Here is a 26,320-nt window from a genome sequence, read left to right on the forward strand (position 1 = left end):
GGCCCAGTTGGAAGAGCATGGAACTCTTTTTTTTTTAAATTTAAGATTTTATTTATTTATTTGGCAGAAAGAGAGATATCACAAGTAGGCAGAGAGAGAGAGGGGGGAAGAAGGCTCCCTGCTGAGCAGAGAGCCCGATTCGGGGCTCAATCCCAGGACCCCAGGATCATGACCTGAGCCGAAGGCAGTGGCTTTACCCACTGAGTCACCCAGGTGCCCCAAGCATGGAATTCTTGATCTCAGGGTCAGACTCGAACTCATTCGAGCCCCACTTGGGTGTTGGGTGTAGAGATGACTAAAGAATGTAAATAAATAAACTTAAAAAGTCAAAAATAAAACAGAGGGAGAGAGGAGTGCTGTGATTACAGACAATAGTTCCCAAGGTCTAATTTAAAACCAATATTTATAACCCCAGAGAGTGACCGCCAAAGGCCAAAGGCACGGGGCTGGGAGGAATTACTGCATTCACAGAGCGCAGCCTAACAGAACTCCTAGTGTTTACAACATTACGAGCTTCCAAATCCAGGGAGGGTGGAACCAAATATGTCTTCCTATCTTTTCCTTCTTCTGACTTGAAAATGATGAAAATGGCCTCTGGAGAGAGACCAAGAAAGGAGGGGATGTGAACGGTGATAGAAATGAAGTTTTCCAAGCTCCAGCAGAAGTGAGAAAACACCTCAGGGCCCATGAGGACAAGCCCCCCTTAGAATGGGGTGTGCCCTGAACTGGCCTGAGGCAAAGGGAGTAATTCCAACCTCTCAAGGGGGGAGGGAGGGACAAACAAACAAAAAACCCCAACTTATCTCTGAGTTCTGCGATCCCTTTGTTCACCTGAGAGTTTTTCATTATTTGATGGTTTGCTTGTTGAGGTTTTAATTTTTGTACTCTTCAATCCTGTAAACTAAAATTCAATAGTTTTCCTGAAGAAAAAGCATTTTCAGGGGCACCCAGCTGGCTCAGTCGGTGGAGCATGCAACTCTTGATTTGGGGGTTGTGAGTTCGAGTCCCACATTGGGTGTAGAGATTACTTAAAAATAAAATCTTTTTTTTTAAGATTTTATTTATTTATTTGACAGAGAGATCACAAGTAGGCAGAGAGGCAGGCAGAGAGTGAGAGGGAAGCAGACTCGCTGCTGAGCAGAGAGCCCGATGCTCAGGCATCCTGGGATCATGACCTGAGCCAAAGGCAGCGGCTTAACCCACTGAGCCACCTGGCGACCCAAAAATAAAATCTTTTTTTTTTAATTTCTTTCCAGAGTAACAGGATTCATTGTTTTTTGCACCACACCCAGAAAAATAAAATCTTTTTTTTTTTTAAAAGCATTTTCCATATGACCATATGATTCCAATGTTATAAAAAACATATTTCTGGGGGTGCCTGGGTGGCTCAGTGGGTTAAGCCTCTGCTTTCTCTCAGGTCATGATCCCAGGGTCCTCAATCGAGTCCCGCATTGGACTCTCTGCTCAGCGGGGAGCCTGCTTCCTCCTCTCTCTCTGCCTGCCTCTCTGCCTACTTGTGACTTCTTTCTCTGTGTGTCAAATAAATAAAAATCTTTTTAAAAAAAAATTTCTGTCTATCTATTTAACCCCTTTAACATTTAATGATAATTATGGCTGGGTGGTAAGATTTGGGAAAATTTATTGCTGTCTTTTTACTTTCCTGCCTGGCTTACGTTCTTTAAGAGAAGCAGGTGTCATTTTACAAACATAATTTAGCAGCCACGTAAAAAGAGAGAAAAACAGAGCTAGAGAATTACAGCAACAATCATGTACAGGCTGAGGGCTTACTGTTTACCAGGCGTGGTTCTAAACCCTTTACAGATGTTAGTTTGAATCACAAAATTATCAATATTTGGCTGTTCTTGACCAACGATAAAAGCAATTTCATGGGGTTCAACTTACATTTACTCCTCTAACTTTTGAACACCCCTAAGATGAAGATGGAAAACCAAAGGTGCTAGACATGTAGAGAGAAATCAAGGCTCTTCTTCCTCACAGAGCCCCCAGTCCCCCCACTCCCAGGGCCAGGTCTTCTGGTCTTGCCCTCCATCCCCTCCTCTACAGGTCAGGCGCAGGTCTCCTCTACAGGTCCAGACAGAGGGACCGCTCTTTGTCCCAAGATGCCTTACAAGGTGGAATCAGCCATCAACCTAAGTGCCAAAGGTAGCACGTGTGGCCTTGCTTTGACTCTGTCTGTCCCCGGAATGAAGCCACTCAGGATTTCTAGGCACCTCCCGTTCTTGGAAACTTCCACTGCAGCCGAGGACGGATGGTGTCCTCGCAATTCCCAATGGAGCCCCCATCCACGTCCCCTTTCAGGGCACTGAAGCAGGACACATTCTACAGTTTCACGTTTATTTTCAGAAAGTGATGAAGACAAAAGAAATGGATCCAGACACCACTCTCTGTACAATAAATAGCCTCCCCGTTCAAAAAGGAAAAAAAAGGAAAAAAAAAAAAAAGAAAGCGTGTGCGCACTCAACCAACCCCCCACCCCAAGACGTTGCTCCTTGAGGTGTGTACCAACCCCGCCCCCTTTTTCAGCCTCTTCCTCGGGACCCCACTGTCTCCGAGCGGGTGGGGCCCAGGCCAGCTGCCCCAAAGTCATCTGAGTCCCCTCGCCGACCCTGGCTGGCTGGCTGTCATCAAATCCTCAGCGTCTTTATTTTCACACACCTGACCCCTAACCCACCCCACAGAAGAGAGGAAGCTCCTTTGTGTCCAAGACCTTCTTATTCTGTTTTCTGTTCTCCAGCTGGGAACCCACAGCCAGAAGCAGCACCAGGTAAATGACTGTAGTTAGGGCAAAGGAGGGGGCAGGGAACACGCCTCTCAGGTTTCGCTTTGGGCCCGAAGCAGCAAGTGAACCCCAGAAGCCTTCTTGGCGCCCCTCTTCCTCAACCAACTACAAAAGGAGAAGGGACAGAGGGAGCTGGGGGCCTCCCAGTCCTGAGTCGTCTGTCTGCGGTACTTGGTGTCCTCCAACCTGATGACATTGTTCCTGTCATGTCATCTGTTCAGTTGGGAAAGTAGCTATAAAACTGACCTTCGGTTTCCTTATCAAAAGGAGAAGGGGCCCCAGCAGGGGAGGAGCTGTCGCCACTGGAAGGATAGGGGGACACACGCCTCCTCTTAGAGTCTCCTTCACCCAGTCCTGAGTCACTGGACTCTGGCCGGATGGGGGTGATCTCAGTCCACACTGAAGGGGAGCCCTGGTCCTCTGGCCCCCGTCCCTCAGAAGCTCCAGGACCAGGTTCCATGGGCAGAGTCCGCATGGGGCGGAACCAGCTGCCTGGGCCCATCTTGGGAGGGTACTGGGGGGCCATCGGCCAGCCAGCTCCAGGCGCCAGGACGTCCTGGCCTCGGTAGTAGGACATGGTGGGTCCAGGGGCGGAGGGCAGGAAGGCAGGCTTCATGCTGACTGCTCGAAACTCGGCCTCATAGCTGTGGTCCCGGGGGGCCCCCAACCAGTAAGGCTGGGAAGCCACATCCTTGGCCTGCCCAGGAAGGTCGGGGTAGAAGCGGCTAGGAACGGGATACTGGTTCGGTAGGAGAGGAGAGTAGTGGTCTCCCCCAAGCAATTGACAGTTGGGTCCGGGCGGGGAGGGCACGTTCGTGTCAACAGATGCATACATGCTAAAAAAAAAAAAAAAGAAGAAGAAGAAGAAGAAGAAGAAGAAGGCAAGAAAACAGGGGTCACGAACAGAACCCATCACCTATGAGCCTGCCTGCTGCCTGCCCCTCCCTGGACCTTCTTTCCCTGGTCTCACAGCCCTCCAAGCATCCTTCCCACCTCTTCCCACCCGCTCCCACCCCCAGGGGCGGAGAGGAGACAGGCTCTGCGCATGTCTGGAGTCAGGGCTCAGGAGGGACCAAGAGGAGGCCCTTGGTGAGCTAACCCAGCAGCACTTACGACTCAAAGTTCTCCCGGAATCCTTTGGCAAAAGGGTTGTTATCAATTTTCAGCTGAGTAATCTAGAGAGAGGGGAAATAGAGGCACCTGAGTCCGGAGTCTGGGGCTAGGGAACTCCTGAATTTCCCGCCGAGGAAGACGGTGAGCCCCACTCTCCCCCTCCTGCCCCTCGCAGCTCGGGCAGGCGGATGGCCCTCACCTCCGCGTTCTGGTAGGCGGTCACGGCGATGAACTGGGTCTCTTGGAAGGTGAAGACGTGCGTGTTGGAAGTGCTGCAGGCTGCCTCCGGCTCCCCGTCGTTCACCTCGACGATGTGCAGCCGAGGCTGGTACTTATGGAGGGACTGGAGCACAATCATCTAAGAGAGAACCGGATGCTTGTGGGGGTCGACGGGTCCTCTACCCCGACCCTGGCTGGCCAATGGCCAGGCTAGAAGGAACCCTGAGGCCATCATGTCCACTGCCCCGCCCTGCTACATGCGACTTCCTCCAGGCGCTCTAGCTCTGGTCCCCAGCCTCTCTGGGGCATCAGCTCTGCCCTCTTGCCCCGTCTCCTACCCACCAAATGTGCATTGCGACTGAGGCATTAGTACAAGCAGGGTTTTTCAGGGATGGGGCTCTGTTAACAGTATTGCTCAACTCAGAGAGACTCTGCATCCATTGCCCGAGGCTACTGGCATCAAATCCATGCCCAGCATGGCGCACGGGTGATGGCAGCTTGGGGTTCGGTGAAGAAAACCCCAGGGCTGGTTTGGCGCATGTCATCCCGGATGCGAGCCCACAACTGCCCGTGAGAGTCAGCCGCCTCCCACCTCATCGTCCCCCGTGCCCAGGCGTGTGGAAAAGAACGAGTCAGAGAGTTAGAAAGATGACTTTAACAGAACCAAATCAGCCAGGAGGGGTGGGGGTTGGCAAGAAGTCCCACCTGGGTCACATTGTTAGAGGCCCCTTTGTTGTTCGTGAGCTTTAGTTTCCCGAATGAAACTTCCTGGCGCATCCAGTGGGCCCCAGTATTGGGGGAGTCTGGGTGGACGTAGAGGCGGTTTCCTGTGGACAGTGAATCTCATTGGCACCCAGCCACCTGGGGACCAGACCCCGTGGGGCTTCTTTGCCTGTTCTGGGGGGGATGTCAGAAAGGCTGCAGGGGGAGGGCCAGATGGGGCAGAGCAAGGGGAGGTGGGGGCAGAGGACTGAGCAGAAGACAGGCTAACGCAGAGTAGAGAAGGGAAGACAAACCCAACGGGAGTGAGAAGTGGGAGGGGATAAGGGTGGGATGGGGAACGCAGGTAGGTGTAGGGGGCAAGGGCTTCGGGGTTCCTCCTGAATCCACCAGGGGGCGCCCAGCCTCAGAGGAAAAGCGCGCCCACCGCTCTGCAGGGCGCTCCTACCTGGCATGCTGCCCTCAGCCTTTCCACACTGCACCCACTTGCCGCTCTGATACCGCCAGTGGTGCTGGTCCACCAAGACCACGTCCACGAACATCCGGTAATGGCTGGTGGGCTCCAGTCCCGCCACAGTAAATGACAAGAATGGGAACATCCGCCTGGGGAGAACAGAGAGACCCGCCCACATCCGTGAGCCCCCCAGCCTCGCAGACGGCCACCCCCATGCGGAGGCTTTCATTTCGGTGGTGCGCTGGAATCGGTGGGCATCCCGCGAGAGACCCGACTGGAAATGACCAGGACGTGTGCCAGGCAATTGTTATGTACCGGCAATATTTTAAAATTAAATTATGTAAACTTACAATTAAGTATACTGCCTTATAAGCCAAGGTAATAACTACTCAGAAATCATTTCTCAGTTCGTTTACTACATTTCACTATTATCTCTGCTTTTGAAGCCACTTATATCTCTTGCTCCTGCAAGACGGAAATACTAAACACGGCACGAATGCCAGCTCTTCCTGACTTTGCATTCAGTGACTCCGTGTGCGTAGCTCGAAGTCAGCCACCACAGGAGTCTTCACACCACAGAAATCAGCAAACACTATGAATCAGGGCTTTTTCAGTGTTTTTTGTCCCGAGGGTCGGTTTCTAGACATCAGCTACACGGCACTGTCTCTAATCTAATCTTCGTTTGCTTCCTAGTGGGGAGCAAAGTCACAAGCCAGCCCCCCACAGGCACTTCCCAGTAGGCCCTCATGCCTCAGCCCCCCCCCCCCCAAGCCCTGGGGTGGTCTCAGGCCCTGACCCATCCTCTCCACTGCAGCCCTCACGGAGCTCATGCATTCCCGGCCCCGCAGCGCCCAGGCTTTCCCCGCCCCATCCTCCTGGGCCTGATGTCTATAGTATAGCCTGTCCCAGGCCTGAGTCTCAGAGACGTACCTAAAATCCCAGCTGAAACTTTCCATCCACCTGAAAAAGAACTCTATTAAGCACAATTTCACGCTCAAAGTCTTGCTTCCAGGGGAAGGCGGAGGAAGTCAACGTTGGGATGCTGCATAATCCTCCCTTGTGCCAGAGTAATAGATCAAGAGAAAGAAGCACTTCCCTACCCAACCATCTCTGCCACTTCCACCATCACCACTCCCACCTGTACCATCACTACAACCACCAGTGCACCAACACCCCCATCACCACCATCACTACAACCACTACCTCCACCAACACCCACATCATCACCATCCCTATGACCACTACCTCCACCTCCATACCCATGACCACCATCACTACAACCACTACCTACACCAACGCCCCATCACCACCATCACTACGACCACCACCTGCACCAACATCCCCATGACCACCATCACTACAACCACACCTCCAGCATCACTGCCCCCATCACCAAACCGTCACCTCCATTATCACCATCACTACAGTGGTCCCCTCCACCATTACTGCCCCTACTACAACCACCACCTCTGCCAGCACCAGGCTAATGGCCTTCCTTTTCTTTCTTAACCCAAACAGGAAGAGCAGAATTTGCAGGATGGCAGAATCAAACTCTCATCGGAATGACTTTGCATTCCCACATAACTCTCCCCTCCTCCTACGAAAAGTCATACCAGATGGGAAGAAAGACACCAGCCCATGTGTCAGGAAACCTGGAGAAGGGAGAGTTCCAGAGGCCTGGGAACACTTTTGGGTGCACCCTAGGCCCCAGAAGATCCCAGAGCAACACCCTCGATAACCTTGGGAAGGTGTCCCCACCTTCCTGTCTTCTCCGGACTCTCTCATGCTGAGAAAAGAAAATGAGAGACTTACTGGCCCCATCCCCTGGAGTAAGTTAAATCCCAAACCAAACCTCAGTTTCTTCACCCATAAATGGGGACAATAACTCCTAACCATTTTTCCTCTAAGAGCTGTGAAAAAGTTTGAAAGATGTGAAACTCAGCTCATCCGGTCCCTCCCCCACTACGCCCTCTCGCTGGCCCAGAGCGATCAAAGCCCACTGGGTCTGCAGAAGGGCCAGGGTCCTGAGCTCTAGCCTCAGGCTCCAGGTCCCAGGAGCTCAGGAGCTCGGGGGCAGCTGACTTGAGAAATCAAAGGTTAGGGAGGAGACCTTAAATAATTAAGGCCGAAATGATATTTTCAACACGTCCCTACCAACATCTCATTGTATGACAGCGGTCAGGCTGCCCACATTTTCTGTATTATAACCGGCTGTTGCCCAAACCTGCAGGTTTAAAGGAAGGGAAGGACTATATTCATTGTGTCTCTACTTAGAAGCATCCAGTTCGCCCGAAATGTAACACGGTATTTCCGATTTTACACTTGAAGGAACCAAGGAGCAGAGAGCCGAGCTGACGGCTCCCTGGTGAGAGGGCAGAGTCGGGGTTTCCCCGGCTGTGCGTCCATCTCTCCGCCCCGCTTATCTCTGCTGGAGGGACACGAAGGAGATGCCGGAAGAGGATGGGGGAACGGGAGAGGAGAAAGGAGGTCTCATTTCACCCTAAAAGTCTAGAATCACCACCAGCTGGAATCCCAAAATAGCCCCTGATTTACATGACACTTTGCTGGGAAGCAACAGGGTCTGGTGCCAACCTCAGCTCTCTCCAGAAAGACCATCCTGCCCTCAGAGGACAGGGCCCAAAACCCTAAATTCCTCCGCTGCCACATAGGACTAGCCCATCTCGAAATGATCTGCAGGGTCATCATACCCGTCCGATGCCGAACACTTTTTTTTTTAAGATTTTATTTATTTATTTATTTTACAGAAAGAGAGAGAGAGAGCAAGAGAGGGAACACAAACAGGGGGAGTGGGCGAGAGAGAAGCAGGCTTCCCGCTGAGCAGGGAGCCCAATGCAAGTCTCTATCCCAGGACCCCGGGATCATGATCTAAGCTGAAGGCAGACACTTAAAAACTGAGCCACCCGCGTGCCCCTGAACACTTCTGATAAGCTCCAACTCACCATCGTGACAAACAAATTACAAAGAGGTAGTTTTCGGTCTGTCGTGTTGGCAGGATGTTTTAAAATTAACTTCTAGGGCAGGGGCGCCTGGGTGGCTCAGTGGGGTAAGCCTCTGCCTTTGGGTCCTGGGATCAAGCCCCGCATAGGGCTCTCTGCTCAGCAGGGAGCCTACTTCCCTTTCCTCTCTCTCTGCCTGCCTCTCTGCCTACTTGTGATCTCTGTCTGTCAAGTAAATAAATAAAATCTTTTAAAAAATAATAATAAAATTAAATTAAATTAATCTCTAGGGGCACCTGGGTGGCTCAGTGGGTTGAGGCCTCTGCCTTTGGCTCAGGTCATGATCTCAGGGTACTAGGATCGAGCCCCACATCGGGCTCTCTGCTCAGAGGGGATCCTGCTTTCTCCTCCCTCTCTCTCTCTCTCTGCCTGACTCTCTGCCTACTTGTGATCTCCGTCTGTCAAATAAATTTAAAAATCTTAAAAATAAATAAATAAATAAATAAATAAAATTAATCTCTAATGCTGACGAGTCCGTGGGGAAATGGGTCCTCTTACACTTTATTCGTTATTCGTGGGGTATTAATTAGCAGCACCTTTTAGAACATTCCAGCAGTGCCTTGAACCCATGGAAACCCAAATGGTGCTCAGGCATCAAAGATCTCCTCCACCCACCAAGCTCAGACCCAGGTTCTTGGAAATCGGACTAGCAAACGGGCCAACAGAAAGTAAAGCTGTTTTCACCTGCCCTGAGAGAAATGAAGCCAGTGAGTCCAGATTCAAGTGCCCCCCTGCCCCGCAACAAAAGAAAAAAATAAAAGAAAATTGTTTTAAAGATCTACAAAGTTCTAGGAGTCGGGATTATAGGGAAGGACACAATGGCTGTGAGGCCAGTGATCCAGGATCCGGCAGCACTGAAATTGTTTCCTCCAACGCTAAATTCACACACACACACACACACACACACATGCACGCCAATTGAGCTACTTAACAACAGAACTACCCAAAGTTATCTTAATTATAATAATCAAGTAATCACACCCAGAAAAGTGGGGATTGCCAGCCATGAATACACTCCCACACACCCACACACACAGACACCCGCCTCTCCCTTCCTCTGCTGAGAATGTCTACCATCAGCTAGTCAATTCACAGTACACACACAGTGCCACCCAGAAATACAGCTCAAGTCCGCAGTGGGCACCCCGAATTTCCACAAACGCGCCAACTTTGAACTCCAACCTCTCCAGTTGGCCAGTCCAACATTTTACTTCACTTTCCCCTCCCCACCCCACCTGAGTTGCTGGGGTCAGTTGCTGGCACTGGGAACTGCCACCCCACCACTGCGCCCCACCCTGTTGCTGCCCATGGAGGAGAGAGTGACTGTGTGACTTGTCCATACTGAGGGATGGGTCTAGGGTGGGTGGGAGAGGAAGGATCTGGGAGAGAGTGAGTCAGCCCAAGGCAAAAGGCCATGGGGCTGTGGGTGGGCCTGGACTGGGAGGATTTTTCAAAAAGGAAGAAGGCCGTGGGTGATGTGGTAGTGACGGGCAGGTCACTGGAACCCACGGAGGGATGGGCCAGCCCTCCACACAGGAGAGAAAGGGTGCTGTTCTCTGAGCCCAAGCCGTGCTCTTCAGAAGCCAGTAGCTTAAGGAAATGGCCGCCAAGTTCCAAGATCACTGGAGCCTGAGCTCTGTGCCCGGTGATGAGGGCTGGTAGGTCTGAATGGAGGACAGTGTGTTTTCTGGCCCCTCTACCCCACCATGGGGACCCTGAGGTCTGATTCAAGGGAAGGCATCAAAGAAAATGGTGAGGGGCTACTGCCCCCTTCCAACGGGGACCCCACGGGGTCTGAAGCAGTCCCTCAGGATGGATGGAAAGCCTGAGGATTATCACACACACACACACACACACACACACACACACACACACGTGCATGCACACGCAATTACGAAGTGATCAAGGAAATTTTGATATTTATGAATTTCTTTTCAGGTTTGTTAATGATATTGTATTTACTTATCAAAAGCCATTTTTAGGGCACCTGGGTGGCTCAGTGGGTTAAGCCACTGCCTTCGGCACAGGTCATGATCCCGGAGTCCTGGGATCGAGTCCCGCATCGGGCTCTCCGCTCAGCGGGGAGCCTGCTTCTCCCCCTCTCCCTCTCCCTCTGCCTACTTGTGATCTCTGTCTGTTAAATAAATAAATAAATAAAATCTTTTTTTTTTAAAAAGCCATTTTTAGGGACATCTGGGTGGCTCAGTCAGTTGAGCGTCCAACTCTTGATTTTGGCTCAGATCATGATCTTCGAGTCGTAAGATTGAGTTCCGCGTCAAACTCTGTGCTGGGCGTGGAGCCTGCTTAAGATTCTCTCTACCCCCCAACCCCCAGTAAATAAATACATAAACAAATAAATGAATAATTTTGAAGACCATTTTTTAGGGGCACCTGGGTAGCTCAGTAGGTTAAGCTTCTGCCTTTGGCTCAGGTCATGATCTCAGGATCCTGGGATCGAGCCCCACATGGGGCTCTCTGCTCAGCAGGGGCCTGTTTCCCTTTCTCCTTCGGCCTGCCTCTCTGCCTACTTGTGATCTCTCTCTCTCTGTGTGTCAAATAAATAAATAAATAAATAATTTTTTTAAAAAACCGCTTTTAGCCGTGCATAGAGAAATTTTCAGGATGCAAGAATATAGTGCTTAGGATTTACTTACTACATACTTACCGCCGTCACTAATATAACTGCAGACTAGGGGATGGGAGGCAGAAGTGAGATGAGTGAGGATAAGAAGAAATGAGATTGACCAAGCAGTAACAACTGTTGAAACCGGGCGATGGGTAGGTGGAAGTTTTTCCTGTACTTTTGTATATATTGGAATTTTTCATATTAAAATAAAGTAGTTTGGGGCACCTGGGTGACTCAGTGGGTTAAAGCCTCTGCCTTCGGCTCAGGTCATGATCTCAGGGTCCCAGGATCGAGCCCCGAGTCAGGCTCTCTGCTCAGCAGGGAGCCTTCTTCCCCCTCTCTCTCTGCCTGCCTCTCTGCCTGCTTGTGATCTCTCTCTCTGTCAAATAAATAAATAAAATCTTTAAAAAAAAAAAAAAGGAAAGTAGTTTTGTGGATCTGAAACGGAGACAAGAAGACTTGTCAAGAGAGAATTATTCAGCAAGAATCTAAAGGAAGAAGGAAGCCACAGGGGTAGTGACGGCGACCTCACCGAGATGCATGCCCGCATCCCCATGAGACCCACCCAACCAGGTTGCAGTCCGCCCACAGCCAGCCCCGCACCCACCACCGCATCTCTGAAGTGCTGGCCAAGGCTCTGGGCAGGTCACCCCTCGAGACTGGAAGGGCAGGGGCCTGGCAGCAGGTGGCAGGGAGACCTGGGCCAGGCCCCCGGGGTGGGGGGGGGAGAGCTTCCTGAGCACCTGAGAGCAGAGGCCTGAGTTCAGGTCAGCTGTGCGACCAAGGACAAACCACCAGCCATCCCTGTGCTTTGGTGTCCCTAGCTGTGAATGGGGCGATCTCTTGGCCTACGTAGTAGCACACAGTGGAAGAATGGAAGTGAAAGCTCTCTGAACGCATCAAGGCCTTTGGATAGTGTAGGTGGCTCTTTTCACTCCCGGCCGTGACTGGCTGAAGAAAGAAGCCCAGGCAGATACCATCTGGGTTCAGGTGCCCGTTCTGCCGGCAACAGGTGGGCTGTGAAACCTCAGAGAGTCTCCTTCTGTCACTGAGCCCCTTTCCCTGTCTGTGCAGGAAGGGGCCTGGATAGGATCTTCTGGGTCCCCTCCAGTTCCCTATCGGGCTGGAGGCCTGGGCTCTGTCTGGGAGCACTCAGAGGGGACTGGACTTGGGGGACGTAGGGAGGAATTCTCAGAAGGCTCAGGGCATAAAGGCCACACCTTAAAAAAAAAAAAAAAAGCCAACTTTCCTGGGTTCATCCCAGAGAAAGAGGTACAACTCAGCAACTTGAAGCTATTCATAGTTGGTGGACAGGTCCCTCAATCCCATGCTACCCCACAGAAATCCCTGGAAAGGAAGAATGTCCTAGCTATCCCTAGATTGAATGCCGACACCCCTGGGGCCAACATGGCCTCCCCCCACCGTCCCTGCTCCCTCCCCCAAGCCGCACCCTGGGCGTCTGCCCTTTGACACCTCCTGGATGTGCTGATGACAGAGCCTCACAGAGGTCCTCCCTGGTCCCCAGCCAGGGAAGGGTGGGTGCACACTCTCTCAGGCCAGACCCAGGCAGGGCCCACTCAGCATTGCTTACTAAACAAATACCAGTGGCAAGTTTCTCTTCCTTTCCCCACGCAGGAGGCTCTCCCCGGAAGCAGCACCCTTGGCCCCAAACCCTACCCCGCATGCACTGGGCTTCAGGGTCCCCAGAAGCATAGAAGCCATGGGTTCCCCAGGCTGGATCTTACACTGGAAAATATCTGGCCAAGGGTGAGGCAGACTTTCCGGGGACAGAGACGGGAAGGAGCAGAGTGGGACTGGCTGCCCGCTGGGACCCATAAGTTAGCTTCACCTGCTCAGGCCCATGGGCATGTGGGCTCTCTGGTGGGGCCTATGCCTGGAAGGGATCTGAGCCCCCCACACACTTTACCACTCCCCCCAAAACACACTCACACGAGACATACGATCTCAAAGTACTACCGGAAAGGAAACTTGGCGACTTCTTCTCCGTGTCACCAGATCCCAGGCTTACCCACCTCCCAAAACTGACCTGTGCGCAACAGCAGCAAAAAGGCTTGGAGAGGTTGGCCTTGGGAGGGTAGAGGTAGAAGAAGTTGGGAGGGTTGTGCTGGGTTATTGTCTGGGGTACCAAGACCCTGCCTCTTCCTCCATTTCTCCACATAGGCGGCTAAGAGAGGTCCTGCCCTGTTAAATCCAAAACACAGTCCCTCTCTGCCCAGAGATCCCCATTGAGGCAGACAGTGCGGTAAGGGCACACCCCTAAACCACGATAGCTTCTCATCGCACCCACTCTCCTCCATCTCCCTTCTGAGTTCTGCCTGTTGGTGTAATGTCCCGGCAGAAAACAACCCGCAGAACTTTTCTGTCCTCGCTACAACTCCCTCCCCGCTTCCCCCAAAGCCTAAGCCAAACGGTGAGGGGCGCCGTCTAGACAGGAGGAAAAAAAACCACGTCCTTGTTCCGGCCCGCTCGCCTCGCGGGGCGCGCGTCTCACTCACCGTCCCTGCTTGGTGATGATCATCTCTGTCTGGTGCTGATTAAACTTGGACCACAACAGGTGGTTGTTGAGCGCGACTCTCAGCTTCCCGGACACCTCCAGTCCCGCGGGCAGCGCGTAGTCCTCGCGCGGCCCCGGGTAGAGTCCCGAGCGCGGGTCCGGGGCCGCGTAGCCGTCCCCAGGCTGGTAGCCCTCTGCGCTCGCCGTCGGCGGGAAGGACTCGCCCACCCCGGGGAAGCCGGTGGCCTGGGGCCGGGGCGGGTAGGCGTAGGCTCCGAGGAAGCGGCCTGGCGGAGCGGGCACCAGGGCGCCCCCTGCGTAGGGCGCCCCCAGGCTGGCGCCCCCGCGACGGTCCGCCGTGTCCTGGGCGCCGGGATCCGAGTAGAAGTAGCGGTTCTGCGGGTCGGCGCCAGGCGCCCGGCCCTCGTCGCTCGCCGGCATCGGCTCGGTACCCGTCAGCATGTCTCCGCAGCCCCGCGCCACGATGCCCATCCGGGGCGGGCTGGCACCTGCCCGCTGCCGTCGGGGACCGGCCCCTCTCCGCGCGGGGGGCAGGCGCGGGGGGGTCGCAAGGGGCGGGGCCCCGGGGGCGGGAGCGCGGGTGGGGGGGGCCCCACCCGAGCCCGGCCTCGGACGCCTGGGTCCTGCGCCCGCGTTCGGCGGGCGCGCGGCAGCTCCCGGGCTCCCTCTCCAGCGGGCCGCTGTCACTAGCGCCGCGGCACCTTTGCTGTGGCTTTATGAAGCTCTCCGGGCTCCCCCCACCCCACCACCTCGGCGCCGCCCCGCCTCACCCCGCCCCCTCGTGGCTAATACTCGTCAAGTTCTATGCAGTCGCCGAGGACTGGAGGCCCCCACGGTGTGGCGAGTCCCCAGGCGCCGCGAAATTGGTGCTTCAGGACTACCTTCTGCAAGAGTCCACCCGTCCACCTGAAAACGCCAGCCTGTTTCTCTCCTCTGGACCCTCGTGGAAATTCCACCCATCCTTCAAGGCTCAGCTCTAAGGTCCCCTCCAACAGGAAGCCATCGGTGATGGCGATGGCCCGGATGGGACTCACAGAGCCTTCTGGCAGCACTCTCGGAGCAACTAGCAGGGTCTGCGCTCAGTCGGAGCTGCTTAGACGGGAAACATTCAACAGATCCACTGGCGCCCGCCGTGTGCCCAGGCTCTGTGCTAAGTGGCTTTGCCTGAAGTGTCTGTGTTCTTCCTCCAGGCCAGAGACCCAGGTGGACTGTGTCCTCCTATGCATCTTGTTCCTCCAGCCCCAAGGCAAACCTGGCAGCAGGTGGGCAGCGGGCAGAGATCCCTGAAGGGGACTGCATCTCTCCAGCTCCAGCCGCAGATTTGCAGGGCCCTGGGCGTCCTGGGGGTTAGCGAAGGCTCTGGAAGCAGCACTGACATGTCTCTCCTCTGGGTCTCGGCACTGACTCTGCCTATCACTCAGGTACCTGCGACCTGGACAAGACGCTTCCCTTGCCTGAAAGTCAGCCTCACGTGTCTCCTCGTTAGAATGGGGAAAACTCACTGATCCACTTTTCTGAGGGGCTGTGCGTCTCACCTGGGAGGGTGGAAGTGCTCTGGGCTTTACCCCTTTAGCCCTGCTGCGGGAACGGATTCAGAGCTGGCTGACAGGAAGGACACCCACTTGTTCTGGGGGACTGCCTGCATGAGGGGACGACCACACCAGAGCTTTTCTTTCTCTGTTTTCCTTTTCTGTTGACTAACACAGTCTTCTTATGATGAAAACAATCCCCCTCCCCCAGCTGAAAATAGCGCCTTCGGAAGCTTTCCTGCATACAAAGGTAAAAGACACTCAGAAAAAAATTTAAGCAGTAAAAGTAGAAATGGGACTGTATAAGCCACCCCAAATTCCACTCCCCACCAGAGGCAAACTGGATTGACATTTTGGTGACTACCCCTCCAGACATTACCCCTCCAGACATCACTCCTTGCACACAGCCTTTCTGTCTTTTGTGTGCGCGCCCACACACACACACACACACACACACAATTTTATATAAACACCACATGAGCTGCTTTGTAATGTGTATTTTTTTTCACTCAACAAGGTGTCATGGAATTTTTTACATGTCAATATATAGATAAAGATTTACATTTTTAAGAGTGTTTTGAAAAATACTTTCAATTTTCATCCTGGTAAAGGTTAACATCTCCTCTCACCGCACCCTCCCAGACCTCCTCACTTCTCCCCTGGGGGCTGGCCCCATCTCCCGTCTCTGTCCCAGCACAACAGGGCTTCACCCTTAGGGGTCCGTGGGGACTCTCTGTTCCCAACTAGAGCTGAACCAAGAGGCAGGTTGGCAGGAGAAGGCGAAGCTGGGGACCCCAGGAGGCGGGCATGACCCAGGGAGGGTAGGGGAAAAGAGAATCAAAAATCAGTACATCCCCCAATGGAGACCAGATGCAGGACAACACCAGAATTGGGAATGACTTCTCCCACCCCTTTACCCACCATTCCTCCCCCCCACCCCTCCCCCCCACCCCCCCCACCCCCGCTATGCCTTAGGGAGGTGGGAAGTTTCTGCCTGCTGTTCCAAGTGAGGCAGCCTTGCCTGAAAGAGATGGGACCTTGGGACCCTTGGCTACTTTTTGAGAAACACGAGAGATTTCGGTATGACTCCCCTGAATGACTAATTTCCCCAAGAGACTTGAATGCTGACATCTCCTCTGGGGGACATTTTTGCAAAGTATTTGGCTGTGGAAGGCCAAGTGGAGTTTTGTTCCTCCCTCTCTCGCCCTGCTCTTTTCCACATTAATCCTCAGGTCTAGAGATGGAGACGTCATCCCCCTGCCTCTGAACAGGTTGACCGGAGCTCCCACCTAGGTTTCCAGGGGAGGAGGGATTATGAATTGCAGACTCAGGTGGACCCGGGGACATGTCCCCAGAGGAACAGGGTGCCTGGGGGCAGTCCCTCTCTAACCTGATGTCCTGTCAGGGGGCCGTCAACCCCAGATTCCTCACCCCCTCACTCCAATTTCTTCCACCCAAAAAAGAAAGCGCTTGTGAAAAGCGGGGGCTGAGTGGCCCTGGTGTCACCGCTGCCAGTCCCGCCCCTCCGCCAGCTCGGGTGAGAAGAAGAACCCGGGCAGCGACACCTCCTCCTTCTGTCGCCTCATCACCCTCTTCCCAGGCCCCAGGGCTGGAGGGGTGGGAAAGGAGGAGCCGGAGACCAGGCCCCCTGGGATCCCCTCACTTCTCCATCGCTGCCCCTCCCGGCCCCTCTCCCATCCCATCGGCCTGCTGAGCATCCAGAAGGCTGTTCCACCAGGAAAAGCCACACAGGGTGTGAGTCTGGGATTTGAGAGGCACTGTCTCCTACACATGTCACATGTGATGACACAAGCTGGATGGTGACTCTGGGAAACCCAGTGACCTGCCAGACTCACAGCCCCACTCGTGGCCAAGCCAGGGCCGGAACCCTGGTCTCTTGACTCCTGATCCAGTGTTCTCGCCACGAGACTGTCTGCCTTCCCATTTCAAGTCAGAACAATAATAAGAAATGAAAAGTCATGTAATCACTTTGGAAGAGGTTTGGAAAACAGGAGAGAAAATTGCCCCTAACCCACCGGCTTGGACCCTGGTTTTCTTCACCCTGGGGCCCCATGCATGTTTTCAATGCTCCTTTTTCAAGCTGTTCCAAGACTCAAAATGAGGGAGGCCTCCTTGATGGCAACCAGCACCTGCTGCACCTGGGGGTCCCAGACTGTGCCAGAAGGCTCTGTGCATTCCTGGGACCTGCTTCTGGAGATTCTGATTCCCAGGCCTTGTGGCAGGTTCCCAGAATCTGTGTGTTCCAGGAGGACGCCAGGTGATGCTGGGCTCACAGCCCCCTCCTGGATCCCCTCCCCCTCCACTCTTCCAGCCCCGAGCCCAGCACCGTAGAAGGACATTCCATGTGCCTGCTCTAGCTTGCGCGTGCCTCCCCGTGGTGGGTGGAAGGGCTTCGATGCTGGAGGACGGCTGCCCCCAGCAAAAAGGCTTCCTTATCAGCTTCAGGACCACATAATTCCTTCCTCACCGCAGAATCCAACAGCCACCCCGGACCCTCTCCTTAAAATGTGTGGAGTGGGGGCACCTGGGTGGCTCAGTGGGTTAAGCCGCTGCCTTTGGCTCAGGTCATGATCTCAAGGTCCTGGGATCAAGCCCCACCTTGGGCTCCCCGCTCAGTGAGGAGCCTGCTTCTCCCTCTCTCTATGCCCCTTCACCGCCCCCATGTTCTCTCTCACTCTTTCTCTCTCTAACTAAATTTTTTAAAAATGTGTGAACTGGGGCGCCTGGGTGGCTCAGTGGGTTAAAGCCTCTGCCTTCGGCTCGGGTCATGATCCCAGGTCCTGGGATCGAGCCCTGCATCGGGCTCTCTGCTTAGCAGGGAGCCTGCTTTCTCCTCTCTCTCTCTCTCTGCCTGCCTCTCTGCCTACTTGTGATCTCTGTCTGTCAAATAAATAAATAAAATCTTAAAAAAAAAATGTGTGGACTGTTGAGCTCCCCCAGGACCCAGAAGGCTCCTGAATGGGCTCACACTGCAGGTGCAGGGAGGGTGGGGCAGCCAGCTGGGGGCGGGGGCGCATAGTGGGGAGCAGGATCGGGGTTGGGGGGGAGCTGTGGAGACTCAGAGGTACCAGGACCCATGGTGACTGCCCTCCACTCTGCTGGACCCAACCTGAGAGGGTAGCTGGGTGAAAGAGAGGGGATCAGCATGTTGGGGATGAGGCAGGAAAGGAAGGAGAGCCAGTGTGAGACTTGGGTCATTCTGCAAGAGGCACTGAGAGATGGAGAGAGGCAGGGGCCTCAGTGAGGAAGTCTCAGGTAGGGTAAGAGGGGGTGCGGGGGGCGCCTGGGTGTCTCAGTCAGTTGCAGGGTCCTGGGATGGCTTCTTGCTCAGCGGGGAGCCTGTTTCTCCCTCTCCTAACTGCTGCTCCCCCTGCTTGTGTTCCCTCTCTATGTCTGTCCAATAAATAAATATATTTTTTTTTTTTTAAAAAGAGGTGGTACAAGACAGAAGAGAGGGAGACAGAAGAGGGAGGGGGGAGGGAAATCTACAGAGGCAGAGCAGCCTCGAGAGCTGGGGGTAGGGCAGAGGGAGATGGGTTGGCTTGGAGCCCCAATTCCAACCCTCGCTGGCTGTGTGACCTGTTCCAGTAGCTTAACCTCTCTGGTTACCTAGTCAGCAAAAAGAGCTGGTAGACCTTCTGCAAGGACAAACTGGGTGAACTGGATCCCAAGGGAGCTGTGAAGTCCTGTAAAGGGGAGGGGTTTGGCCCCAAGACAGGCACGGATCAGAGGCACGGGCTGGGCTAAAGTGCCTCTTCTTCCCTCTCTTCTGAGCTGTCCACATCCTACTCTCCTCCCTCCAGTGTCTGTGGGTCCCTCACTCAGGGTCCTTGAGGCCAGCCCCCAGCCTTTCGCTAATGGCCCTGGGCCTAATGAGAGCTTCTCTGTAAGACTCCACCTCAGAAAGGACAGGCTTCCCCTCCTGAGATGCCCATCCCTAGAGGATCTTGTCTCTGAGACGGGCCACCTGCCCCCACCCCTGGGACTCTGGGGTCACAGAGATCAATCTCAGTCCCAGCTCCTGCCCCCAAACAGCTCCTAGCAGCCTGAGGCCAGGGCCAGAGCCAGAGCTCTTGATCCCCTCGGCGCCCTTGCCCCCGGAAACCCACTAGCCTCCGAGTGTCCTTGACCCACGTCTGTGCCCATACAACCCACAGAGCTCCACTGGACAAACCTGCGAGCTGTCCCCACGGCCACACCCCTTCTCTCATCCTACATCCAGCCTCAGCTTCCCGCGGGCTCCTCCTCCTCCTCGGGCATCTGCCTCAGCTCACCCCTCCCCCGCCCTCAATGCCCTACCCCTTGGGGCCCAGATTGCCAGGCCTTCAGAAGAGTGTGGCCGCGGCCGGAACCACCGGATTAACAGCCAGGGAGGGAAGGAGGGGAGCGACAAGCACCTGTAGGATCTCCTCCCCCCATGACAGCTGCAGGAGTTCCATGTCCCCAGCGGACCGGTGGTCAGTATGGGCTCATCTCAAGGTCAAAGCCTCTGGGTTCTCACCCCTCGGCTGGCTCACTGTTCCCCACCCCCCACCCCTCAAGGTTGGACAGCCCTTACCCTTTGGCTCCAGGCCATGCCTGGGTCTGTCTGCATTTCGGTCCTTCACTCTCTGTGGGCACCTATCAGGGACCATCTCCTCTCTTGGTCGCTAACTCTTCTCACCCCCGCCCCAGCTCTTCACACAAGACCCACACCCCACACACCCCACATGCGACCACACAGCACCCCGCCTCCACTGGGCCCCCAGGCCAGGGTGCCTGTGCCCTCGTAAAGGGACCCTAAGATGTTGGGGCCGGTGTGCGATCCTGGGGGCATGCCAGGCTGTGGATGGGCAAGCCCAAGCTTCAGGGAGGCCCTGGGAAGAGAGGCTGTGTGCGCCCCGCCCCCCTTCCTGGGGAATCTCAGCAGACAGGCCCTTAATCTCAGGCAGGAAGCAGGGTCCGGTTACCAGGAGGTGAGGGGAATACCCTGGGCTTTGGGTAAAGGGAGCTTGTGGAGGGGGGTGCAGTGAAGGGAGATGAGGGGAGAAAAGAAGGGTGAGTGGGGTCTAATCAAGTTAACCCCTTCACAGCCAGGCTCCTGTGTTCTTGGAGACAGCGTGACTCCTGGTCACAGTGAGGCTTGGCCAACTGGGGGGGTGCCTCTCTGGGCCTCTGGCCATAGGACAGCAGACTCCCTGCTCAGCTGCCATCTCTCCAAGGCCAGCTTCTCTTCCTGGGAGCCCAGAGGCACCCCTGCTTGTCCGGTGCCTCTATTAGCCTCTAGAGCTTCCGAGTCTCTGGTGCTCTGCTGTTTGTCTGCTGCTCGACCTCTCAGGTCCCCGTGTCTCTGCCAGCCTGGCCGTGTGTCTTCTTCACAACCAGCTGCCTCTGGGATCTGTGTGCTGGGCCTGAGGGCAGGCTCCGTACCGACCGCATCTCCTCCCTCTGGGCCTCCGTGTCTGCTTGTCTCTACATCTCTACATCTCTCTATCAATCTCTTGAGGTCTATCTCCTTCTCGGTGTGGCTGCTGTCTGGCTGTCTGGCTGTCTGGCTGTCTGTCTGGGACGGGGCCTCCATTGGTGAGTCTGCGCTGGGCCTGTTGTCTCTGGCCTGAGGCCCTTTGGCTTGGCCCTCTGGTTAATGTTGTGGGGTGGAGATGAGATAGCACGGGCTTATGGGCTAGAACAGGGATGGCTGAAGGAGGGAGGGAAAAGGGGGACATGGGTGGTAAGGGGGTTGGGGGGAGGCGGTAGAGTGGGATGGGAGGGGGGAGATGAAGGGGCAAATCTCATTCCTAACCAGTGCCTAAAGAGGAGCGCCAGATGAAGCTCCATGGGCTAAGGGAGTGCACGAGGAAGAGAGGGACAGGGCAGGGAGTGCCCCTGGTTGGGGCCAGAGCGAAACTGCACAGAAATGGAAACAGGCATCAATGGGGAGGACCGGGAAACAAATAGAAAGACAGGCGGGGAGCTCTGGGTTCTGATCCTGACTCCACCAGGGGTCCCTGATAACCCTCTCTGTGCGGGGAGTGCGGGGGAGGGGGCAGAAGCCTTCCCCAGACCCAGCACAGGAGACTGCTTGGACCCTTCTGGCCCTCAAGGGGTATCCCAAAGTCCCATCCAGTCCCAACGTCCTCTGTGTCTGTGATTGTGTCTGTGATTGGGCCAAGGGGCAGGTCAGAGAGAAGAATGGAGGTTAGACAGCAGGAAGGACTTCCTGCCACGCAGCAGGAGGGTGAGGAGGCCCAGCTTCTCCCCGCCCCCCCCCAGTGGTCCTGGGCCCCTCCATTGGGGTTGGAGGTGGGGCTCAGCAGCTGGGTAATTAGCCCTCACTCTCAGGCCCTGGGGGAGGGGCCGGCTGGACTGAGAAACCAACGCAAAGTGACAGGGGCAGTTTTGACACACCGTGGAGCTGACGGGCCCAGGGGGCCGGGGCTTTGGTTTGGGGGGGTGAAATCCCATCAGATGATTAAAAAATAGGTCAGAGGGAAGAAGCGCAGCCGGCACTGGGTCCGTGGTGAGAACGCCATGTAGCTTCCCTGGGGGCTTCGGGCCAAAATGGGGCGGGGAAGCTGGGGAGCATTGGCAGGGGCGGGGCGGGGGGGAGCTAGCAGTGAGGACAGGAAGGCTTCAGGGCCCAGAAGCTGGCCCCCCCATCTCATGGGGACACTTTGAAATCCTATTTGCAATCCACCTTCTGGCCTTCCTGGGGTACCCGCTTCCATCTCAAAGGCAGGAAGGTGCCGCTTTTCCTCTGTCCAGCCCTACCCTGCCCACGACATAGGCACAGATTCTATTCCAGAATCTGTTGCCCCCCTCTGCAAGAACTTCTTACCTTCTCGCCTCAGACCTCCTGCTGCAAAGGCAGCCCTTTGACTTCCCCAGCATTTCTCGACCAGCTGAAAAATTCACCTACCACCACACCCTCTTCATTACCTTGACGACTCTACGTCCTGCTTGGGGTCCACTTGGCCCTCCAGCTTGTTCTCAGAGCTTCCATTTCCCTCTTTCCCTCCTACTTCTCCTTCTCAACTCTTGCCATAAAACAAAACAGGGACCTGGGAAAGGCATACGACAAAGAAAGGGCAAGGAGGAGCGAGGGCGGGGGCCCACGAATCTGGCCCAGGCCGCTGATCTCCATGCACTTCATAGATAGAAGTGACTGTCTGGGTTGTACAGAACTCGGAGACACCTGGGAGTGTCCTGTCCCTTGAAGCAGCAGAGAGCCACCTCCCACTTCATCTACCTAAGGTTGGGAAGTTCTTTCCATTGTCTTCCCACAGCCCCTCATGCTACAGCTATGATCCCCAGAGCCTATGCAGACGGAAGCACTTGCTCAGTGTTCAGGGAATGGCAGCTCGACAGCCGGTGCCCTGTTCCTCATCGATCCTAGGTACACGCAGAAGGTGGGCAGGCAACAGTGTCTGAGCAGCAGGAGAAACCAGGCATGAGCTGCTTCATGTTCAGCGAGGGGGGCACCAGGGTCCCTCTCACAGCAATGGAGGATACCCCAGGCCATGTTGGCATGAAAATGGATTTGGCTGACCTTGAGTTTAACCCCACTTACCAACCCAGACATAGATCCACTCTGACACGCAAGTCTAAGATTTCCCCGGGAGCCTATCTTCGGCTGCCCATCCCACTCAGTCACCCACAAAGTGTCACAAGGCGTCCTGCCCACCTCCTTCCACCAGGGCCACGGGCAGGCGGCACTCCCCGCAGGGTCCTGAGATAAGCCCTGGACCCACGGCTCCAGCCACAGGGGGCATGAATCTGGCCTGGCTGCCCAACTCTGCCCCTCTCCCATTGCCTGATTCCATTTCTTTCCAATCACTGGACCAGAACCTGACGAGTCTAGTGGGTTGGGGAGGGATGGCTGTGGTCAGGCAAGTCCTTTGCCTTGGGACCAGTGGCTGCAAATCGAGGTACTGAGCCCATGGTCTTCACACCTCTCTACCCCTCCCCCAAGCACCCTGACCTGAGGCTACCACCAAAGCTCAGGGCCCCAGGAACGGCCGTGCACCAGGGTTCCCCAGCTCCCACTACCCCAGACACATGGCTGCTGAGTCTAACTTGTATTTTTTCTCATCCCTGGACTCCCAGTGAGTTTGGAAATTGGAAAAACCCAAATCCTCTCTGATTACCGCATTCCCCCCACTGCTGCTTGGGGCGGGGAGGAGGAGACAAGAGAGCACCCCAAGCCACTCATACCCTTGACTTCACTAGACACCCCAGGGCTGTGAGGTCAGCTGGGCAGGGGTCATGGTCCTCGTTCTGCAGACAGGGAAACTGAGGTAGAAGTTAAGTACCTGATTAAGGTCACAGAGCTAGTGACCCAATGCCAAGCCCTGCACTTTCCCATGATAGCAGCTGCAAAGAAGAAATTATTGTTCTTCCCATTTTACAGATGAGGAATCTGATGCTTAAATTTCCCCAGGCTCTCTGTTGTTTTGATCCCCTCTCCTTCTCTCCTCCCAAGGTATCCTGGCCAACCCAATTCTGGCTCAGAGTCCTTCCCCTTCCTCTGGAGAAGGGTGAGACCCTAAGGTCTCCCCAGTCACCCTAGTGAGCGCCCCCCTGTACTTTGGGAAGTCATTCCTTATGTCCTTTTCCATCTGGTGAGCCTGCAGAACTGAACCCCATTATGCAGCAAATCCCATCCCACTTAGAGTCAGGAGGGGTGGGATGTAGGACTTAGGAACCAGAAGGGACAGGGAGAGGCTCAGATGCACGGCCACGGTTGGATGGGGCATGGCAGCAGTGGAGGAAAGCAGGACCCGAAGAATCCGGGAAGAATTCGGGAGTCCTGGTATCCAAGTGCAGGGGTCGGGGGCAGGGGCATTCCTCACTTCTCTGAACTCCCTACCCCTTGCGACTGGGCTCCCTTCCAGACATCCAAGCTGTTAGGTGCTTCTGTCTGTGTCGGGAGGGGACCCGGGCAGCTCTTAGAAATGGAAGGAGGACGCCACTGGTCATGCTCCCTGTCGTTCCTGCTCTCTGTCCACTTCAGCTTCATCACACCTTCAGCCCTGCCCTTCTGCTAACAGAACCCGCACTCACTCTCTCTCCTGCTCTCACCTTGGGACCTGTGAGCCAGTGGCCAAGAGGGGGGCAGCAGAGCCAGCTGGAGATGCCAGCTGCCCCCTGCCCTCCCCTGCCAACCCGACTGTCTATGATCCTAGGGAGCCCTGCCTGCCCTTGCCCCAGGCTCAGCCTCCGCGGTGGCTCTGAAGACGGCAAGCGGGACGTAAGAACTCCTGATCTAGGCTGAAAGCGAGGAGGGGGCTTTCTCTGACTACTTATGCGAGGAACTCGAGGGTCCCATCCTCTGGCCCCAGATCATCTCAGGATCTAAAACCACCTGAAGCTGCCGTCCTTCTCTCACAAACCTAGGGAAGATTTCCAAAAGGGTAATCTGAGGCAGAGTCCCTTCCTGGCCTAGGCTGTAAGTTTTTCTTCGAGTCTGACCTTGGTCCCTTGCAGAGGGGTGGTTAGGGGGCAGAGATGAATCGCAGTTTCTTATAAACCTGGTGGCTTCTTGTTCCCCGACGACAATATAGCGGAGGAGCTCTGTGGTTCTGGCTCTGAGTCAGGCCCCCTCGCCTGGGCGTCCCCAGCGCCAGCTCTCTCCGCCCCGCCCCAGACTGGAAAATCAGGCTCATGCCTCTGCCCGAGTCAGTGCTTCCCCGGCTTCCCCTCACGAATCTCGCTTTCCCCTAAAGGGAGGTATTTCCTCGAAGCTGGGAAAAGTTAAGGGGGCAGAGGACTTGCCAGCTATGAGGAGATGGGGAGATGGGGAGGCGGATGGTGGGCATGGGGCATGGGGCAGGGGTGGGGCTACGCTGCCTTCCCTGTCCTCCCCCTCCCCCACTGTGCCCAGCTCCCCAGTCCAGCTCTACTAGCTCAGGATGTGTGAACCAGAGTGCAGAGCTTGGTGTGTGTGTGTTCACACACTTAACATACGTATATGGTTGGTATTGGGGGTTGGCCCCCCCAGCCCCCAACAGTGAGGAGGGGGAGGAGGATGGGACGTGTCGTGCTTCTGGTATGCCTGTGAATGGTACATATTTTTCCTAAATGCATGTTCTTTATGTGTTCTGTGTCCACACCTGCTCTGCCTCCCTCCCAGAATCATAAGTCTGGTCAGTACCCACCTCCCCTACCTTACAGCCTGGGTCAGTAAAAGGATTCCCTCCCCCTCCTTAAATGAGAAGAAGCCCCCTGGCTTGGGCCGCCCCAAAGGTTGGGGGACTCGGGGATCGAAGAGGAGGTAGGCATTTCCCTTCTCAGAAAACCGACTCTTCCTCCACCTACCGACCAGGGGATGACCCCCAGCCCTCCGCTGCTGGGGGCTGTTCACAGAGACAGGGTCCGTGTGCGGACCCTCCAACTTCCCACCTGCACAAAGGCTCAAAGGGACAAGAATCCCGTCGTTGTGGTTCCCAGACCCCAGGTGAGGAGAGTTTGGGGAAAGCGAATCCTGGGGAGAGTGTGGTTAGATGGCCTGAGTCAGCAATCTAGAACTCACGTGTGCCCACCCCCAGCCTGGGGCAGGCAGGGGTAATGCGAGCACCGAAACAGAAAGAAAGATGGGGAGACAGAATGAGAACAGGAGAGAGAGAAACCGAGACAATGGCCAGTCAGAAAGAGAGTGAGGGGCCGAACGGGGACGGGGTCGAGGCTGGGCACTGGGGGCTGCGAGAACACAGGTGATGAGGGCGCCGGCAGGAGGGTCAAGGGTCCCGTTGCCCTTCTCTTTCTTCGCTAGCAGTGCCGAGCCACCAAAGGTCATCGCTGGAAGAATCCAAGGATCCAAGTCTTTCATCTCAAGGCGGGGAAATGAGGCTTAATGATAAAGTCACCAAAAGGGAAAGCCGGGCAGGGGTAGGACCCACCCTCCTGCTCCAAATGCAATCGGGAGGACCAGGCGGGGCGGGGATGCTCTGTCTCAGCCTTCTGGATCTGTGATGCTCGGGGTGGGGGGTGGGGAGAACTGGAGACTTGTCTTGACAAGTACTTGCTTGCCAAGTGCACTTCTTCCTTTGAGACATTACAGATCAATAAAAATAGCTAAACTTCCTAAAGGATGCTTTAACCCCACTTTACATAACATTGAGATGAAGGGAAGCGACCTCCCCCCTTGCGGATGCCCAAGAAGGAGGAGGGAGGAAAAGGGGCCCAGAGTGTTTTATCCTAAGGAAAAAAACAAAAAACAAAACAGTCCCTCTCTTACCCCGCCCACCTCCACCTGGAACGCAGGGTCACCTGGGTTCTTTCTTCCTGACTCAGGTAAGGATGGAGAG

The 26,320-nt window shown here is 55.1% G+C and overlaps 1 protein-coding gene across 1 annotated transcript; it reads right to left on the reverse strand.

The window, feature by feature from the left end:
• Positions 1-2,368: 2,368 nt before the first annotated feature.
• Positions 2,369-14,238, reverse strand: TBX21 (T-box transcription factor 21). The gene is made up of 6 exons (XM_045983875.1): positions 13,466-14,238; positions 5,301-5,455; positions 4,838-4,959; positions 4,113-4,271; positions 3,914-3,975; positions 2,369-3,636 (listed from the first exon to the last, which is right to left on the reverse strand). The coding sequence occupies exons 1-6, from the start codon at positions 13,954-13,956 to the stop codon at positions 3,018-3,020; spliced, it is 1,608 nt and encodes a 535-aa protein (XP_045839831.1). The 5' UTR covers positions 13,957-14,238; the 3' UTR covers positions 2,369-3,017.
• Positions 14,239-26,320: the final 12,082 nt, after the last annotated feature.

The sequence above is a fragment of the Meles meles genome, chromosome 18 (assembly GCF_922984935.1).
Source record: "Meles meles chromosome 18, mMelMel3.1 paternal haplotype, whole genome shotgun sequence".
Classification (NCBI taxonomy): domain Eukaryota; kingdom Metazoa; phylum Chordata; class Mammalia; order Carnivora; family Mustelidae; genus Meles; species Meles meles.